The sequence below is a fragment of the Henckelia pumila genome, chromosome 4 (genome assembly GCF_033568475.1).
Source record: "Henckelia pumila isolate YLH828 chromosome 4, ASM3356847v2, whole genome shotgun sequence".
Taxonomy (NCBI): domain Eukaryota; kingdom Viridiplantae; phylum Streptophyta; class Magnoliopsida; order Lamiales; family Gesneriaceae; genus Henckelia; species Henckelia pumila.
Window position 1 is genome coordinate 141,542,821 of NC_133123.1, and position 20,468 is coordinate 141,563,288.

General features: G+C 34.5%; 4 protein-coding genes across 5 annotated transcripts; 3 read left to right on the forward strand and 1 right to left on the reverse strand.

Annotated features, from left to right (window-relative positions):
* Positions 1-1,352: 1,352 nt before the first annotated feature.
* On the forward strand, positions 1,353-4,138 carry LOC140864935 (uncharacterized). 2 transcript variants are annotated; one of them, XM_073269363.1, is made up of 6 exons: positions 1,353-1,573; positions 1,973-2,153; positions 2,577-2,806; positions 2,912-3,082; positions 3,181-3,460; positions 3,645-4,138. In XM_073269363.1, exons 2-6 carry the CDS (start codon positions 1,988-1,990, stop codon positions 3,845-3,847), a joined length of 1,050 nt encoding a protein of 349 aa, XP_073125464.1. In that variant the 5' UTR covers positions 1,353-1,573; positions 1,973-1,987; the 3' UTR covers positions 3,848-4,138. The 2 variants fall into 2 exon arrangements, with proteins under 2 accessions (XP_073125464.1, XP_073125463.1); XM_073269362.1 differs by having other exon boundaries at positions 1,356-1,576; positions 1,975-2,153.
* Positions 4,139-4,844: 706 nt separating this feature from the next.
* On the forward strand, positions 4,845-6,309 carry LOC140865763 (uncharacterized). Its single transcript, XM_073270524.1, has 2 exons — positions 4,845-4,968; positions 5,418-6,309. Exon 2 carries the CDS (start codon positions 5,442-5,444, stop codon positions 6,150-6,152), a length of 711 nt encoding a protein of 236 aa, XP_073126625.1. The 5' UTR covers positions 4,845-4,968; positions 5,418-5,441; the 3' UTR covers positions 6,153-6,309.
* Positions 6,310-7,657: 1,348 nt separating this feature from the next.
* Positions 7,658-9,013, forward strand: LOC140863804 (probable galacturonosyltransferase-like 1). The gene has a single exon (XM_073267480.1). The coding sequence runs from the start codon at positions 7,702-7,704 to the stop codon at positions 8,806-8,808; it is 1,107 nt and encodes a 368-aa protein (XP_073123581.1). The 5' UTR covers positions 7,658-7,701; the 3' UTR covers positions 8,809-9,013.
* A 9,590-nt stretch (positions 9,014-18,603) lies between these two features.
* LOC140861914 (secreted RxLR effector protein 161-like) lies at positions 18,604-19,281 on the reverse strand. The gene has a single exon (XM_073264916.1). The coding sequence runs from the start codon at positions 19,279-19,281 to the stop codon at positions 18,604-18,606; it is 678 nt and encodes a 225-aa protein (XP_073121017.1).
* Positions 19,282-20,468: the final 1,187 nt, after the last annotated feature.

A 20,468-nucleotide genomic window follows, 5' to 3' on the forward strand; every position in this document is an offset into this window, starting at 1 on the left:
CGCTCGGGCCTACTCCATAAAATAATAAAATATTATTTTAAATAAATTTTATTCAAAAAGAATAATCGGATCAGAAGACCACACCACACCCCGCCGAGCCGGCCGCGCGCGCGTGTGTTTGTTGCATCGACTAGCGTCTTGTCCCTTTACAAAACATCCGGTGCCCTAAGGGCCCAATCCCATAGTCCAATGTTGGACTAATTAAGGTGAACAACAAATTGGAGTTGTTCCAATGTGGGACTACCATTTTCCCATTTCCCTCCAATTTATTTCACCAAAATTTTGAATTTTGTAATACTTTGGACAAGGCTTTTACAAATATTGGATTATCTGACTATCCTTCGTTTCGCTAGCTACAAGAACGATGGTGCTATACTTCTCGAGCTTGAATTCTCTTCTTCTTTGTTGAAAAGTAGCTAAAAATATGGAGATAAGAAAGATGGTTCCACTGACTACTCTTGTGAGGGAAATAAATGGTGCTATTATATATACATAAGGGTATTATTGTGGATTTAAATAATGCTCAAGGGTAATATGGTATTATTACATCAAAAGAGAATTAAAACTAAGAATAGAAATTTATTGGGGACTAACTCATGCAAAAGTTTGACATAGGGACTGACCCTTAATTGAGAAGTGGTTTGGGGATTTAATCCTAAATTTTCAAAACAACAACAGTAATAAAAAAAAGTTGAAATTTTAAATAATGATAATAATTATTATACATTCAAAGAAATATCATAGATGAACTGGTATATGGAAAAAAAATATATTACCTCTTGATTAATAACTGAAATAATATCGCTACATATACTGACATACAATAAAATATTGATTAATTAATGCCCATTTTGCCAGCGAGCTCTAAGTCTCTAACTAGATTTTTGGTGTAATATGGTCTTGTTACCTTGATATATTAAAATGGAAAAGTTCATTGGATGATATCATGGAAGTTTTGAAACGTGGAATAGAGAAAACAAATGAAAATTGACATGAGATTCAAATTTCAAATGAAATGAAGATGAAGATAAATAAGGGAAAATTTTGTTTTTATTGGCTCAAATTTAATTTAGTTTAATATTTAAAAGGTACATAAATCAGTGTTTGAACAAAAATTCGACCAATAATACCGAGAGGAGGCCACCATAGATGTCGTCAGCAATCGGCCTGGTGATTGCGTCAGCAAACCCAGTGAACTCGCGACCTCTTCATCTCTGACTCAGACGTGGGCTCCGTGTGGCATGGACATTGAATCTTCCCCCTTTTATCTTTCACAGTCTGCGTAATCCAGCCACTACTGGATTGCCACGTACGAGAACGAGGGGGAGAAGAAACCCATTTTATAATTATATATTATTTATTTAATCAAATGTAGGAGACTGGACTGGACTGTGAGCTTGGGCAAACATGTCAGCCTGTTAGCTTAGCAAAACCCGAACCGCAAGCCCCTATAAATAGACCCCCTCTATCCCAAATTCTTTCTTGATCAACCTAAATTTGGAATAGAGTTTGAGTTTTGTCTGACTCAAGAAGTGAAGCAGAGGAGGACTTCACTTTTTGGGTATTTGAAAAAAAGGTTCCCATTTTCTTGATCTTGGTTTTGATTCTTCTTTGGCTATTAATTGTTGAGTTGTTTCCAAATTCGGGAGTTGATGCTTTATTTTACCAGTGTTGATTTGATGTTTGATTGATCTTTTGTGTTTTGGATGATGGGGTTGAAATTTCATTCTGCCTTTTATGGCACAGAATATTGGATGATAATTATGATAAGTCTATTTTACAGCATTTTCACCGGGAAAAATTGATTTTGAAAGCATGGATACTTTAAGACCGACCGTTTCATTTTGATCAACTCACTGTGAATTTTTTCACAGATGGGAACTTGAACTTGTGTACTTTTCTTCTTGTTTCCCTTTATCCGTTCTCTTTGATCAACTAGCTAAAGAGTCGATTTTTTGGTTTATCTCTCTGTAGCATTTGGATTCCCATGTGTCCTCCGGCGCAGCCGCCGTTTTCTCTTCCTGAAATTGGTCTCTACTGGAGTGACGAGCAAGTATTTTTGTTCCTGGATGGATACACACCAGGAATCTGTATCCCAAATAACATGCTGGCAGGTTCAATCCCTTACCTGTACCGGCCCGCCAACTTGCCAGGTTAACTTCGATTTCCATTCTGTATTTGATCATTTAGCCTTCAGTCATTTTCAGCTAATTTTGGAGAGCGAGTTAATTTGCTATCGACTATATATCTGGATTTATTGGATGATCCTAATGATATAATTGGTGGATACTATCGATTCAATTCCTCGGAACTTGATACTCAGTTATATATAATACAACAGGCCTTTGTTTTCCGGATCACTCGGCGTCCCTATCATATATATACATACAGGTTTGAGCATATTAAGTCATATACAGTCATATGAGTCGATTTCTTTGAGTTGATTGAATGATGTGTTTTTATAGTAATCTAAATGTTAAGTAATGGTACTGCCTCGTAAAGATCTGTGGACCATACATGCTAACTCACTGTTAAGTTAAAACTCGCTCACTTCTGTTTGTGTGGGGCACTTGCAGAAGGGATTTGGTACTTAGTACAGTCGAATGAGAAAAAAGAATCAGTTTTTGGATCCTGGAAGCTCAAAGGACAAGCCTGTGAGATATACTCGAACTCTGTGATAAATGGATGGCGATCTACTCTAGAATATTACGAAGGCGAATCCTCTCATGCTCAAAGAACAGATTGGGTTATGCAAGAGTATAGCATTACTCAAAAGGAATTATTGTCTGATAAAAATAACCCAAGGGTAGCTACTGCATTAAAAAAATGATGCATATTGTTTATGATGTGGCTTAGTTATACAAAAGCCAACCCGCAAATCATTTCGTTGTTTTGTTTGGCCATTTTGCAGGAGTTCACGTCATTGTGTAGAGTCTTCCACTGCAACGGGAGTAACCACATAAATGAGGCATACACCAAAGACTGCAAAAACACTATTGAATCAAAGGATATTACTTCAAGGGCATCGGTTATTCCAAAAACTGATAATACCTCGGAGCAAGATTCTAAAAGTGAATCTAAGGTGGGCAGAATTACATTTGCTGTGCGTTATATTTGATATAAACTAGATTCCTTTCTTAATGTAGCCCTCTGTTCTTTGTTTTATTCTGTATTTTGCAGGCAAACTCTTCTCCGCAAGAAATCGACGACTTCAATTGTTTCTTGAGAGGAGACTTCTTGGAATTGAATGATTTAGATGGTCCTGAATCACATTCTTCGAGTTCACAGAACTCAAGCTGTCCTAGCAAGTTATCTGATGAATATTTTGATTCGTTGGCCTTATTACGCGAACTTGAGGAAGGGGATGTTGCTGATACAGAGGGAAACTATATGAGTTCTAGATACAATATCACCACATCAGTTAAATCAAATGATGTAATTATGGTTCCTCCCTCATCAGGTATGTCTGTATCTCCGACTTTGCTAATTTGAAGCCCACAGTTACACTCATGAGTGACAAGTTTTGGCAAATTTGAGATACTTCATCCAATGATAAATGAAAGAATCTCAAAAGTTTTGGAATATAAAGTAGTAGCTTAGTTACTCATAAAGCTTACCTTCTTTCACTTTGAATATCTACCTAGAATCTATAATCACCGGAGCTGCAAGTATTTCCAAAAATGAGCCTTTAACAGACGAACTCATGCTAGAGCATTCTACAAAAAGGGATGTGCCGGAAACAAGAAATGAAGGCAATTCAAATTTTTGTGCTGGGGAAAAGAAGCAGAATGATGCAGGCAGAAAGAAAATGAGGTTTAAGCAGTATTTCTGTTTCGCTTACTTTTAAGTGGATCGTCAACAAATCATACACAGCGAATGAAGTAGGACATTCTGAGTTTCCTTAGCATCTGTGGATAGGTGTTCAAAGAACAAGCAAATGAGACGAGGTTCGGCGGTCGATGCTAGTTGGTATTAGGGAGAAAGAAAGTGTTTTTACCACTTGGATTTTAGTTTTCTTTTCCATATAATCGTAGAGATTAGGATACAGATCTTGCGTGAAAAAGGGGGGCTGAACAATTGGAAACTGCAACTGTAACATCTATTTAGATTTTGCATCATCACTCATGATTCAGCTGAACATACTTGAACTCTTGTCATTCTATGCACTAGCCAGCCCAAGGCAACAAAACTGGCCTGTAATACTTGTGCCTGCTTTAATGCAATTATTTGGTTTGAAGGTGCAAAAATAAATATCATACTGTATCACAAAAAACTATCACGATAAATGGAGCATGATACCATTTAATTAATTGTTCATATATTTAATAAATTAACTAATTGTTCAATTCCTAAAATATGTACACCAAGCTCTCAAATAATTATATTCAATTTACCAGTACTCTTAATGCCTAAAATAAATATTAAAAATTTTACTAAATTAAATTCATTTCAATTTTTTTACTTCAACTTAATCAGCAAATAACAATTATATCAAAATTATTACGATAACATCTTTCAATAGGGTGCGAGGTAAAGATAAACTCAATAAATTGAAGTATAATATGAGAATATTAAAAAAATTTGGAAATTGAATCCGAGATCAGCTTGACAGAATCTCTGCTGAATCCAGGACGAGTTTCCCGGATTATGCTAATTTGGTAAAGTTTTTAAATTTGGTCTATTTTTATAATGTTTTTATTTTTATATTATTATTATTTTTTTAAACGAAAAATAGCCTACAAATACTGCCTAATTAATTCCACAATCTCCAACACGATTAAGGAATATAATTGCCATTATTGCCCAACAAAAGGTTGCCACGTGTAACAATAACCAGCGTGGATCGCAAGTTAAACATTCGGGAAGGTTCCCGCAATCGTCATAGAAGCCCTTTCACAATTCTTCTTGTTCTTGATCCATTTTATCCTTTTCTTTTCTACCTTGATGCTGTTCTTCTCTAATCTGAGTGTAAGTCATCTATATCTCTTTGTTCTTAAGAGTGTTTTTTTGGTTCCAAAAGTTTAATCTTGTGTTTCTTTCGTTGTTTAATTTGGTTTTATATGATTTGTTCCTGTAAATATGTTCATGGATTGATTCTACCAGTTTTACCGCATAGTTGCTCTGAGAGAATTTGACGGTCCTTTCGTTTAAAATTGGATAATTCTGTAAAATCTGGATTTCGGTTGCACCTTTGAGTTTTGAGCAGTGTCGTTTGTAGTTTACGCCTTAATTATTATGTTACTCGCTTAATCATTATTTGGGTTGAATCAATATGGGAAAAAAGTGGGTTTGATTGCAAAAAGACTCTTTTAGGAACTTATAGATTTGCCGGGGCAACTGGGTTGACTGTGTTTGTAACTGGCTGATTGCAACCTGTTCGAGAAAATGACGACTTCTGAATAAAACTCCTTTTGTAGAAATTTGTATATTGAAGTGGAAAGATGGAAACTGGGTTTGATGAAACAATGAGCAGGCAGCCCACTAGCCCATCATGCTCTGGGAGTGACAGCAGTGATGCAGGAAATTTCGAGTGTAATATCTGCTTTGAATTGGCTCAAGACCCGATCGTTACACTTTGTGGTCACCTATACTGCTGGCCCTGTCTGTATAAATGGCTGCATATTCACTCTCGCTCGCATGAATGCCCTGTTTGTAAGGCTGGAATTGAGGAGGAGAAGTTGGTTCCTCTCTATGGGCGGGGCAAGAACTCGACGGATCCTCGCTCTAAATCGATTCCAGGAATGGAGATTCCTCGCCGCCCCATTGGACAAAGACCTGAGACAGCTCCTCCTCCGGGTCCAAATGCTAATGCATATGCACAGCAAGGATATGGATTTATGGGCGGTTTTGGCCCGTTTGGCGGTTTTGCACCTGTGGCTACTGCCCGTTATGGGAATTTTACATTATTAACAGCGCTGGGAGGTCTCGTTCCATCTATGTTTAACATTCAAGTTCATGGCTTTCCGGTTGCCAACATGCACAGGGCAGGCCCCGGTTTCCACTACGGGTATTCTGATGCATTCCATGGAGGACATGCTCAGGGGTTCCCGTCACCCCAGCGTGCAGATCCGCAAGAACAGGCAGATTCTACACTTAAGCTTCTTCTGTTGGTAATTGGTTTAGGTTTGCTCCTGACTCTAATTTGGGGTTAAGGTCAAAAAACTAGTGTTTGATAGTTGATACAATGACAATGTCTGATTCTGTCCAATGCTCCATCACCTTATTGTGTTCAATATGTGTCTCCTTAAAATAAGAATTTTGTAACATCCTCGCCAAATATGTTTGGTACTGTCTTGTACGTAGTAGTATGATCGAATCAACTACCACACTCCCATCAGATGAATCATTTTCACAAATTTCGGTGAACCTAATTTCTGGTCGAACCCTTTGATTACAAGTCAATTCGACATTGTATGGAGAGTTACCACAAAAAAGGAAAAAAAATGAAAAAAAAAAAAGAAAAGAAAAAAATTTAACAAGGGGACGAGAAAAGGGAAACATTAGTACAGAATATTAATGCGCAAAAATATCGATCTCACAAAGTTGGTGGTTTATTTGGTAGGCACCCGATGAATTCAACCAAAATAATTTATTCTTCTAATACATAATCACCTGGAACGTGGCTACTATTAATAATAAAATTTGAATAATACATGTCTAAGGATTATATAGTATGTCAACATAATGACAAATGAAATATCATTTTTGATTAAGAAGGATCAACAAACCACGATGCTTAAGTTTTAGTCTAAAGATTTGAATCCGTATGTTTGCAGTCTAGTAAAATCGCGACTTTAAATTTTATTTTTTTTTAAATGATTCTCCTAATTCCCATATTTTGATGGTAATATATGATCATACAATGATGCATGTTTGAAATTAATAGTTTCATTTTAAAAAACCCAAAAAAAATATCACTTAGGGTTAGGTCCCCACGACGACTTAGTTGCCATGCACCAACTCAAAAGCTGAAACAAAATTAACTTTGGTCATGTTCTCCTTTGCCACCAATCACAAAGTAGCAAACTTTTGGATACATTTTCCATCCATGCATTTTTTTTGTTCATTATCCATGTTTTCATCTTTTCATTCATGATTGCCACTCCAATGGCCAAAAAACGACACCTTTTTTAAATAATCGAGCTTGGAAAGCAAATAAAGACATGTGACAAAGAAAAGGGGTGTATATAATATTTTTTCTGCCAAAATAAAATTGAAATATCGTGTCTAATTAAATACCCCCATTGAGAAGAAAGCAAATCGTAGGAAAAATAAGAAGTGTCCAATGATCGAATGATATTTGTGGATTGTTCATTTGCGTGACATAAAACATATATAGTTGCTATAGCTAGATACAAATAATCGATTCAATGAAAATATTTAAACAATAGACGAATAGGATCATGGAAGTGAATGACAAAAAACATGCTACATTTTATTTTTTTTTTTTAAAAAGGAAATTTCCATTTGATTATTTTGGACCGAGCCATGTTCTGTCACTGCAGCCCGGTCAGCCATCCAGCTAAGGAAAGTGCAGCCCTTCAATTTTTTTCACCACCAAAACTTCAAACTCGCTACTCTATAAAAATATATAAAAAATACTTAAAACTCATTCAAACACTTCCCCCCACCTAACACCCCACCCCATCCATATAAACAAACTCTTCTCTCCACCATTTTCCAAAATGTAGAATACCACACATGAAGAAGCCCAAACAAGCAATCTCCTCTCTAATATTTTTCATCTCCAACATTTTCTTGTTTTTAGCCACTTCTCTTGCTACACAAAAAAATCATAGAATCCCAATCCCACGAACATTTAGAGAAGCCCCAAAATTCTATAATGCACCACACTGCCCTTATGTTTTTGATGACGATACCAAAACCAACGACGACGACAACAAAAACAAAAACAACGTATGTTTGTCTTCCTCCGATAAGATTGTCCACGTTGCGATGACATTGGATTCGGCCTACATCCGAGGCTCCTTGGCCGCCATCCTCTCCGTCCTCCAACACACGTCATGCCCGCAAAACGTCTTCTTTCACTTCGTCACAGCCGCCTCCGCCTCCGCCTCCCTCCTCCGCACCACCATCGCCGGCTCCTTCCCATATCTCAACTTCCGAATCTACCCTTTCCGTGACTCGGCCATGGCGGGCTTAATCTCCACCTCCATCCGCTCCGCCCTCGACTGCCCACTCAACTACGCACGTAGCTACCTGGCTGACCTCTTGCCGCCGTGTGTCCACCGTGTCGTGTACCTCGATTCCGACCTGATCCTCGTCGACGACATTGCCAAGCTGGCTGCCACCCCCCTCGGCGGAGACAAAGTCTTGGCGGCGCCGGAGTACTGCACCGCCAATTTCACCTCGTACTTCACCCCAACATTCTGGTCAAGCCCTTCGCTCTCTCTGACGTTCTCCGACCGGAAAGCCTGCTACTTCAACACCGGGGTGATGGTGATCGACCTGAACCGGTGGCGGGCCGGAGATTACACGAGAAAGATCGAAGAATGGATGGAGTTGCAGAAGAGAATGAGAATATACGAACTTGGATCTTTACCACCATTTTTACTGGTTTTTGCCGGAAATATCGCCCCGGTGGATCACAGATGGAATCAACACGGGCTCGGCGGAGACAACCTCCGCGGGCTTTGCCGGGACTTGCATCCGGGCCCGGTCAGCCTGCTCCACTGGAGTGGGAAAGGGAAGCCATGGGCGAGACTCGACGCTAACAGGCCGTGTCCATTGGATGCACTTTGGGCACCTTATGATCTGTTGAAGCCTCCCTTTTCATTTGATTCATGAACTAATCATTAACACATCATCAAAATCAAATGTCCAAACTAAAAAATTCTATCTTTTTTGTTCATTGTATGTAGTTGTAGCGACATGTGCAGATACATTTTATATACATACATATACATGCATAGTGGATGAAGGCGAAGATATTCGAGGTCTGCTGTACAGGGGAAAAAAACAAACTCAACTATTTTTGGTGGATTCATTTTCATTAATTCTTTAATTTCTTTTTTCCCCCTAATAATATTTATTTTTTCGTATATTCAAATTCCAGGTTAATTGATTGTTAAGATTCCTCCTAATGATGTAAAGTTTGGTTTACAGCTCGATGGAACTCATTTAGATCCTTAATCTAATTATAATTATTTGTTAAAGTAATTAAATCATATTGGTGTCGATTTCTCTAAAGCTAGCTTTTCTCATCTGTTTAACTAATTTTAATAGTTTTGCAAAATATGAACATTATTTGTCATGTATTTATAGAATCTGAATAATTGTTTAATTAAACTTTTTAAGTTGGAATCAACCACAAAATTTTTCTTGATATATGTGCTCTCTAATTACGACAATCATTTTCAAATAAATTTAATAATGAATTTGAATACTAAGTTATATAGTAACCAAGTTTTAGCTTCGTAATTAACCTTTTTCTTATGATTATATTTTTTTTTGAAGTATTCCCATCATATTATTATATTCTGCATATGCCAACTATTGGAATGCCATTTGACTTTATTAATTTTTCTAATCGCTAGAAATATACCTCAACACGGTTACTAAACGCACATTCTTTTATATATACCATTTCTTTTAAATATATAACATCGAAATTCATTTATTGTACTTTTTAATGCGTTTTTAGTGTGGTTTCCCGTGTGTGTTGTTCAAAAAAAAAAAAATGAGTTTCTAGTTTGCTTCAACAAAAAAAGTACTAAAAGCCTAATTAAATAAGTTAGTGACAAAATTTGAAAACCCAATCGTGTTGTAAAATAACACGATCGAGCATCCGAAAATCATACGTACAGGAAATATTTTCTAGCTGATCAAATAGTGAAAAAATGGGCAAAAATATTTGGGAATTTCATTGGATATATATAATCTGTCGGTGGGAGAAGTGAAATGAAGAAGCAACCCACGTAAAAAAGTTTTGCAAGTCCACATCCTCATTAATTAGGTAGAAAGACTTTTGGAGGGGGCAATTATTTTGTCCATCCAAAATTAAATAATCAATTTCAAGAAAACAGAATATATTGGTATTTGTTGAAATATATATATATATATATATATATATATATATATATATATATATTGAATGTTGAATATTGAGTTGTAAAATGTGAAAAATTAGTGTGTGATGATGTAGATAATGATGTATTAATTTTTGGACTAATCTCAAATGTGGATCTATAAATAGGTCTTCATTTGTGATAAAAAAAATACATAATTGAGTTGAGAGAAAAATATTATAAAGTGTGGAGTTTGAGAATATTTTGAGTTTTGGAGTTTTTACTTTTTACCATAAATTTTTACTTTTTCACAACACGTTATCAGCACGATCGCTCGAAGGTTCTCTATAATTTTCGACGCTCCAAAATACAAAAAGAAGTAAAAATATTCAACAAGTAAGAATATTCATTTTTGCTGTTTATATATTTTTATTGTGTATAATATCATGTTATGAATTTCAAAAACTTGTTATAAATCCTGGGAGGATGTTAAGACGACATCCCACACACCCGGTAAGGGATACGACAAGTATAAAAGCCTCTAAGGTTTTTAAACAATATAATCATATTTGTATAATTTCATGTTATTATATAAAAGGCTGTCTATGACACCGATCTTATAATAATATGATATGATATACTATACCTGACTTTATACTAACTATATTAGTATAATTTCACAATATTATATAAAAAGCTGTCTACGACACCGACCTTATAATAATGTGATATGATATACATAATTATTTAATTATGATTATCATTATATGCATTGCATCATTATCACAAATTTTTATTCAATACATACTCGATTTTTTCCTTACCCCCAACGGTCACAAACGGCTAGTTTTTTGCCTATAAATATGTTCACTCAAACTCATTTTCAATCACACCAAAATTCATTATTTCTCTCAAAATAATTTCTCCTCGATTTTTCGAAGATGAAGATGATGATATTTATAAGGCTATTTTTCATAACGACTATGATCATCATGCTCACGAGTCTTGTACTTACCAGCGATTTTCCACCACATACTTTTTTTTCCTTTTATATACGCACTTGTAATTTTCGTCCTTTCATTATTTTGTATTGTCATATTAATGAAAATTAACTAATAAAATGCATTGTTATTTTTCTAGCACCACCATGTCAAATTTGGCAAAACTTAAATTCGTTGCTCTCGATATCACTAGAAAAGAGCAACGAATTGTTAATAAGAAATCATCAATCCCGACCCACTGGATCAACGACATTTCCTGAAGAAAATTTCGTAATGAAAAATGAAAACCAAAATCAAAGGCATAAACAAGATTTTGGTCGTGGTCGAGGAAGTGGATGTGGTCATGAACGTGGACGTAAAAATGATCGCGGTCGTGGTTACGACCGTGGATATGAAAATAATCGAGATAGTTACTTCAATAACTAATCTCAAAAGAACGTCACGAACCACCCAAAAAGGCAGCATGAAAATATGAGTGAAAATAAAAATCACTCAAAAATATATGAGAGTGATTATTATAAATGTGGCACTCCAAGACATTGGTCATGTACCCCTGAGCACTTATGTAAGCTCTTTAAAGTATCGATAAAGGGGAAAGAAAAAGAGACCAATTTTGTTGAAAACAATAACCATTTAAGTGGTTCAACTTATTTCAATGCTGCCGATTTTTCAAATGATTTCGAGAACATTGATTAATATATTGGTGGGACTAGAATGTAACATGCTATATTTTTCATGCATTCTTATGAAACATGCTATATTTTGCATATATATATTATCCTTGATTTTTCGTTATTATATTTTTGTGAAGTTTGATATGGAAAATGCTATGAGCAAACATGGAAATAATATCATGGAAATTTGCATACCAGATAGTGGTACAATGTACACTATTCTGCGAGATGAAAGATATTTCTTGGAAATAAAACCAACAAAAACAATGGTGAATACCATATCAGGTCCTGTAGACTTGATTGAAGGTTGTGGTAAAGCACAATTTTTGTTACCAAATGGTACAAAGTTTCTGATAAATGATGCTTTATATTCACCACAATCGAAAAGAAATTTTATTGAGTTTTAATGACATATATTTTCATGAATACGATACTGAGACGATAACTGATGGAAATCAGAAATATATGTGTCTTACCACATATAAATCAGGAAAGAAATATGTGGTTAAAAAATTATCAATGCTCCCTACTGGATTGCATTGTACACATATAAGGTCAATCGAATCAAATATGGTGGTTAATAGTTCTTCAATATTAACCAATTGGCATGATCGATTGGGACATCCTGGTTCGATAATGATGCGAAAAATTATTGAAAATACGCATGGTCATCCATTGAAAGACCAGAAAATCTTTCAGAATAATAAGTTTTAATGTAAAGCATGTTCTCTTGAAAAACTTATTATAAGACCATCACCAGCTAAAATCTAAACAAAATCACTCATATTTCTTGAACGTATTCAGGGTGATATTTGTGGGCCAATTCATCCACCATATGGACCATTTCGATACTTTATGGTATTGATCGATGCTTCCAGCAGATGGTCACATGTATGCTTATTGTCAACTCGAAATGTGGCATTTGCAAGATTAATGGCTCAAATAATAAAATTACGGAATCAATTTTCCGATTATACAATCAAGAAAATAAGACTTGATAATGCTAAAGAATTTACTTCCCAAACTTTCAATGACTATTGTATGTCAATGGAAATTACTGTTGAACATCATGTTGCTCATGTTCATACATAAAATGGATTAGCTGAATCATTGATTAAACGTCTAAAACTGATTGCTAGACCAATTATTATGAGAACAAAACTCTCTATTTCTATATGGGGATATGCAATTTTACATGCTGTGGCATTAATTCGCATCAGACCAAGTGCATATCATAAATTCTCCCCATTGCAACTTGCATTTGGTAAAAAACCAAATATTTTTCATCTGAAAATTTTTGGATGTATGGTGTATGTGCCTATTGCACTACCTCAACGATCAAAAATGGGTCCTCAAAGAAAGACCGGTATTTATATCGGATATGATAGTCCATCAATCATTCGATATCTTGAGCCTCAAACGAGCGATGTGTTTACAGCACGTTTTGCTGATTATCATTTTGATGAAAATATATTCCCAATGTTAGGGGGGAGAAAAGAAACACATCGAAAAAGAAATCACATGGTATATACCAACATTATTGCATTTGGATCCGAGAACGAAACAATGTGAAAAGGATGTACAGCAAATTGTGCACTTGCAAAGAATAGCAAATCAAATTCCAGATGCATTTACAGACACAAAAGGGGTAACAAAATCATATATACATGCTGTAAATTCCCCTGCTCGAATTGAAATTCCAAAGAAACAAATTGAAAACACTCATGATGTCATAAAATGCTAGAAGCGTGGAAGGCCAATCGGTTCTAAGGATAAAAATCCTCGGAAAAGAAAAGGCATAGAGAAACACGATGATCATAAAATAGAAAATGGTGTTCCAAAAGAAACACTTGATGATGAAAATATTTTTTCAGAACCACAAACTGACAAGAATCGTGAAATCTCTATCAATTATATTAATACTGGAAAAATATGGAACCGAAAATACATAGAAGATATTAATGAGATATTTTATTATAATGTGGCTTGTGACATCATAAATGAAAATGAGGATCATGAACCAAAATCTTTTGGTGAATGTAAAACTCGTCATGATTGGGCCAAATGAAAAGATGTCATCCAGGTTGAATTGGATTCGCTAAATAAACATAATATTTTTGGACCTATAGTCCTCACACCTGAAGGTGTAAAACCTGTTGGATACAAATGAGTTTTTATTCGAAAGCGAAATGAGAAAATGAAATAGTCAGATATAAAGCTAGACTTGTTGCACAAGGTTTTTCTCAAAGGCCTGAAATTGATTATGAAGAAACGTATTATCCTGTTATGGATGCAATTATGTTTCGATATTTGATTAGTTTGGCAGTGTCTGAAAATTTGGAAATGTGTCTTATGGATGTTGTTACAGCTTACTTATACAGATCAATTGATAGTGATATATACATGAAAATCCCTGAAGGATTTAAGATGCCTGAAGCACAGAGTTCAAAACCCAAAGAATTTTATTCTGTGAAATTGCAAAGATCATTATATGGGTTGAAGCAATCCGGCCGAATGTGGTATAATCGGCTAAGTGAGCACTTGATGAAAAAAGGATATGTAAATGATCTGATATGCCCTTGTGTTTTCATCAAGAAAACAACATCCGGATGTGTAATTATTGCTGTATATGTTGATGATTTAAACATCATTGGAAAGAATAAAAAAATTCAAGAAGTTATGATGTACTTGAATGAAAAATTCGAAATGAAGGATCTTGGAAAAACCAAGTATTGTCTGGGTTTGCAAATCGAACAAAAAAAATGTGAAATTTTTGTTCACCAGGCAAAGTATACAGAAAATATCCTTAAACGTTTTAATATGGATAAATCAAATCCATTAAGTACTCCAATGGTTGTAAGATCATTAAACATAGAAAAAGATCCATTTCGTCCATGTGAAGGTGATGAAATTATTCTTGGTCATGAAGTACCATATCTAAGTGTCATTGGTGCCCTTATGTATCTTGCAAATTGCACTAGACCTGATATATCTTTTGCTGTAAATTTATTAGCGAGATTCAGTTCATATCCAACAAAGAGGCATTGGAACGGAATTAAACATATATTTCGTTATCTACGAGGAACGACAGATTTGAGACTTTTGTACTCAAAAGACACCAATCAAAATATCATTGGTTATGCTGATGCTGGATATTTATCTGATCCACATAAGGCACGTTCCCAAATCGAATATGTATTTACTCGTGGAGGCACCGCAATTTCTTGGCGTTCACAAAAAGAAACACTCGTAACAACTTCATCAAATCACGCCGAGATTATTGCACTACATGAAGCAAGCCGTGAATGTGTTTGGCTAAAATCAATGACACAACATATCCAAACTTCTTGTGGATTATCAGTAGACAAGAAGCCTATGACGTTGTATGAAGATAATGCTGCATGTATTGCTCAAATGAAAGAAGGATACATCAAAAGTGACAGAACCAAACATATCCCCCAAAGTTCTTTGCCTACACTCAAGAACTTGAGAAGAACAAAGATATTGATATTTGTTACATTCAATCAAGTGAGAACTCATCAGATCTCTTCACAAAGGCACTTCCTACGTCAATATTCAGAAAACATATATATAACATTGAGATGCGCAATCTACGGAATATGTGAAGAATCACTCATGTTAACATGAGGGGGAGTTTACGTGGCTGCACTTTTTTTCCCTTACTATGGTTTTTATCCCACTGAGTTTTTTCTAATAAGGTTTTTAACGAGGCAGTACAAAAACACGTAATAAAAACAATCATCATATCACGATCATCATCACAAGGGAGAGTGTTGAAAAATATATATATATATTATTATGTTGAATATTGAATATTGAATGTTGAATATTGAGTTGTAAAATGTGAAAAATTAGTGTGTGATGATGTAGATGATGATGTATTAATTTTTGGACTAATCTCAAATGTGGATCTATAAATAGGTCTTCATTTGTGATGAAAAATACATAATTGAGTTGAGAGAAAAATATTATAAATTGTGGAGTTTGAGAATATTTTGAGTTTTGGAGTTTTTACTTTTTATCATAAATTTTTACTTTTTCACAACAATATTAATGTTTCTCGAGGAAACAAACCAATTAATGTCGCCAATCACATCGTTTAAATGGAATTTTTATATATATATATATAAAAAAAAGTGTTACTACTTTTTCAACATTAAAAATTCTATCTTCATCCCTTAAAAAAAACTATCTTCATTGTTTAAATAATGGCTTACACAAAAAAAAAATTAATTTCACTGTTATTTAATTTTCCACAAAATTAAATCAACAGGGAAGTTACACAATCATGATTCGATTTTTTTTTTATTGAATGATTCGATGATTTTAGATTTTTTAATGTTGTGTTTAGATGAAAAAACTTCAAATCAATGGATTTTGATTGTATTTTATGGTTATCAATGAACATTAGATCAAATTTAAATGCATACATTACTAATTTACACACTAGTTATACAAATTAGAATAAATTTCAAATGACACTATTATCGAGTAGACTTGGAATCCATTCTAATTAATATGAAATACTATATAAATATGAAATAAGTGAATTTGAAGTTTATGGTATTACTTATCTTTAAAAAAACACACATTGAACATATTTGAAATCCATCCATCCAAATACAAATTAAGGTTGCACTTGGATGAGATGATTTCAAATTCATGAATTTTGATTGTAATTTTATTATTAACAAAGAAACAATGATCAAATTGTAAAATAGAATGAATTTCAAATAACACATTATTAGATGAACTTGAAAATTATCTTAATTAACTTGTAATACTGCATAACTATGAAATAGTTTATTACTTTATTTCTATGAAAAACTAAAATACGTTTGAAAATCAATTGATTGGAGATCCTTATTCTATCAAGCCCAACCTAATATTAATTTAATGCGAATTAGGAACCTATTCACCTCCATAACCATAAATGAATGTGCGCGTGACAAAATATTAATTTCGTTAATCTTGTTCTATTCGTACAAAAGAAGCATGGGAGTCGTACTCTTGCACCATATTAACCTATCATATCTTTTAACGCGGTGAGCCAGAATTTAATAGATTTCTATTTTAGTTCAAATTATTGTTATTATTTTAATACAATACATGTCAACATCGGTATCAAATAATCTATCCGAGTAATCAAGTAAAGATTTTGTTTTAATTACTGACATGAAAATTCACAACCATTAATACCCACACCAACATGAAAATTCACAACCATTAATACCCACTTGGTGTGCAGAGTGCAAACCTCCGAAATAACACAATAATTTGTAAACTATAATAATCACGTAAACCACATTAGAAAAAAACTATGTGCGATATGCTCGTCTTAGCCTTAAAATATGTTGGTAGGGGTAAAGATTTTTTATTGATTAAAAACCATGACTTGTTTTTTCCTCGAATGGAAAAACTACAAATTGTTTTCCAAAATATAAATGTAACTAAGTATTTATTCACGCTTGTTACAGGCTTACAGCTAATTAATTCATGAAATTGTTGACTAGGTTAACCTTTTTTTGTTGACTCGGTTAATTTAATGAGAGTTGGGGATCGATCGATGTTGTCGGCCAATAATTTAATGTTTGTATAAGGAAAAAAAAGGCAATTATTATATTGTAATAAGGTTTTATGAAGTCAAATTATATATGTTACCAATTCTATTTAATTATTGGATTCCCTTTCACGAAAATTATTTTCTTCCTTAGTATTTTACGACTAGTACTTGTGAAAGACGAATACCAAGATTCCAAGTCTACCATAAACTGTTTTTAAAAAGTACGATAAATGAATTTCGAAGTTATATATTTAAAAGCACGAGAAGTACTTGTGGTTTTACTATTTGTCATGTATTTTGATGATGTCGATTTTTTTCTTCGGGTTCGGTCTGGTAGAGCGGATCTCCAAATCCTCCACAAACTGGGTCGGGTCGGGCACGACGAATTTCTGCACAGACAGAAGCCAAGTTAGGGGACGTAGAAGGTATTTTCGGCGTGACCCCTCCGATGCCTAAGTCAGTGCTCGAAAGTAAAAGAGCTTGACAAAAAGTAAGAACAAGAGAATATGTGTGTGTGAGTATGTGAACAAGAAGTGAATAGAAGAGATGAATGAATAAATCATGAACCATACCTGTATTTATAGGGGCTTGGAGGGGTAGGTTACCTTGTCAAGATAGAACATGTGTTAGAGTAGGACTCTACTCGGGTAAGAGCCCTGACCAAGTAGGATTCTGTTGTAATATAAACACCAGAAAACAACCGATCCACAGAAAATACTAATCACACAGCCGCAAGAGAAAATGCACAATCTCAGAATAAAAAACTCACGCAGAAATAAGAACAAGAACACAGAGAATTACTTGGTTCGGATTATCAAATCCTACATCCAAGGTTTTAGGATTCTTTCCATATGAATTCACTATCACAAAACAGTGTTCCAATCGTTACAACTCTCAATTAATCACAACTCACGCTTTTGACAGCTGTATCTGTCGAATACAATTTGAATCAAAGCCACCGAGATACAATCTCCAAGTTTCCAGCTCTATCTTGATCTGCCTTTTAGCCAAGCTCTTGTTGTGATTCAGAGAATACGATTATCGAGAGAATTGAATAGCATTCGAAGCCCTCTTCTTGATTTTAACTCCTTTCTTGTAAGCTCGAGATCAACCCCCTTTAAACTTAATCCTGCTAACTAACGGCCCATAACTAACAAACCCTTTAATCATAGCTGTTAGATCAAGTTTTAACTCAAGAGTTGATCTAGACCGTCCAAAGCAACTAATGCAAGTCAACAGAAAAGTCTTCACAAATCTCCACCTTTGACTGATTTGTTTGCTTGTGAATTCCATGAGAACCCAGTGTTAAACTAAACTTACTCCACAAGTTTGAGCTTCCTTAATGCATGATTAAGTTTGCTCACAGGCACCACCTTTGTCAAAATATCAGCTGGATTGATCAAAGTGTCAATATTTTGGACTTCAATCAAGCCTCTTGATATGATATCCCTCACAAAATGCAATCTAACATCTATATGCTTTGTCCTTTCATGAAAGACAGAATTTTTAGATAAATGTATTGCACTTTCTGAGTCACAAAAAATGATGACACCTTTATGTTCCAGACCCATTTCATTAACAAAACCAGTGATCCAAAGACCTTCTTTTACAGCTTCAGTTAGGCTAATGTACTCGGCTTCAGTAGTGGATAAAGCAACCACACTTTGTAAGTTTGATTTCCAACAAACCACATTGCCTCCAACAGTAAACACATAACCTGAAATTGATCTCCTCTTGTCTAGATCAGCAGCGTAATCAGAGTCACAAAAACCAGTGACTGCACATGTGTTTGACATAGACCTAGAGTACTGTAATGTTAGCTTTGAAGTTCCCTTTAAGTACCTTAGAAGCCATTGAACTGCCTTCCAATGATCTCTGCTTGGTTTACTCATGAACCTACTCACAAGACTTAAACCATAAGTGATGTCTGATCGAGTAGATATAATCAAGTACATTATACTTCCCACTGCATTTGAATAAGGAACCTTCTTCATATGTGAAAGGAAATAATGGTTGCACATAAACAGTTTGAGGTGTTGTCACAAGGTGTTGACAACACTTACTATAACACCTTGAGTAATTTGCAGCGGAAAATAATTTTAAGCGTGTATAAAAAATAAGCAACCAAATAAATAGACTCGAATAAATTAAGCAAGAGTATAAAATACTCTTGCAGCGCCTCAGGGCAAAACTTCACTAAAAAATTTTTCAAAGAGTTTTAAAACCCTAAAACTAGTGATTATTGTAAAAATTCAATTTCTCAAAACAATTGAGAAATAAAGAGTAAAAGTTCTCCTAAAAATTCTATGTGGAATAGAATAAAGAAAACGAAATAAGGAGAAGAAAATCTTTGTTGCCAAAACTCGTGTTCATCACACTTTTCGATTATTGATCTTCAAGTGTTCTTCAATGCTTCAAGGCAACACACGACTGATACAAGCTTTTCCAAAGATCTTCCGAATTTTCTTGTGTACTTCAAGTTCTTTTTGTAAATCTCACGGTCTCTCTCTCTCTGTATCTTCCTTTTCCTAGTGCATGCATATATTCAATAAAAAGACCAAGAATCCGTCTTTAGAATGTTTTCTTGTAGGCGTAGGACTCTAGATCTTGATCAAGATAAATCTACACAATAAGGAATTAAATCAATAGATATACGATAATACCATAATCTGATAAACTTAATCATATTTCAAATCAAGTTACTCAAAGAAATAAATAACTTCATGTCCAAGAAAGGCAAAATATAATAAATAAAATCTTTTTCAAAATAGGATGATTTTAAGGAATAAAATATTCCTTTCAATCTCTCCCTTTTTGCCTTTCTGGACAAAACACAACGAAACTCCCCCTTAATCAAAACTCCCCCTGAATAGATTCTCCCCCTAAGTATAAGCAGAGGTGTTGTCATAAGATGTTGGCAACATCTAGCTATGACACCTCAAATCAGAAAACATAAGTGCAAGGAGAAATAATCATACTAAACAACAGAGCAAACACCAAAACAGTTTTGATTAGGGTCAGAGCAAATCAGAGCAAAAGCAACAAAACTTTTAACCTAAAATAAAAACAAATAAACTAGTAAAACCAAAAACTACGATTAAAATTGATTGTTCTCTGAGTCAACTTCTTCACTTCCTTCTCTCCCTTTTTGTTCAGAAGGGCCAGCTCCACTTAAAAGAGA

Excerpts from the sequence above, each read along its gene's own strand:
- LOC140864935 (XM_073269363.1), top strand. The coding sequence starts at position 1,988 with ATGTGTCCTCCGGCGCAGCCGCCGTTTTCTCTTCCTGAAATTGGTCTC. Across the intron at positions 2,154-2,576 it reads CCGGCCCGCCAACTTGCCAG|AAGGGATTTGGTACTTAGTA; the intron begins GTTAACTTCGAT and ends GGGCACTTGCAG. Across the intron at positions 3,083-3,180 it reads ATTCTAAAAGTGAATCTAAG|GCAAACTCTTCTCCGCAAGA; the intron begins GTGGGCAGAATT and ends TGTATTTTGCAG.
- LOC140865763 (XM_073270524.1), top strand. The coding sequence starts at position 5,442 with ATGGAAACTGGGTTTGATGAAACAATGAGCAGGCAGCCCACTAGCCCA.
- LOC140863804 (XM_073267480.1), top strand. The coding sequence starts at position 7,702 with ATGAAGAAGCCCAAACAAGCAATCTCCTCTCTAATATTTTTCATCTCC.
- LOC140861914 (XM_073264916.1), bottom strand. The coding sequence starts at position 19,281 with ATGAAGAAGGTTCCTTATTCAAATGCAGTGGGAAGTATAATGTACTTG.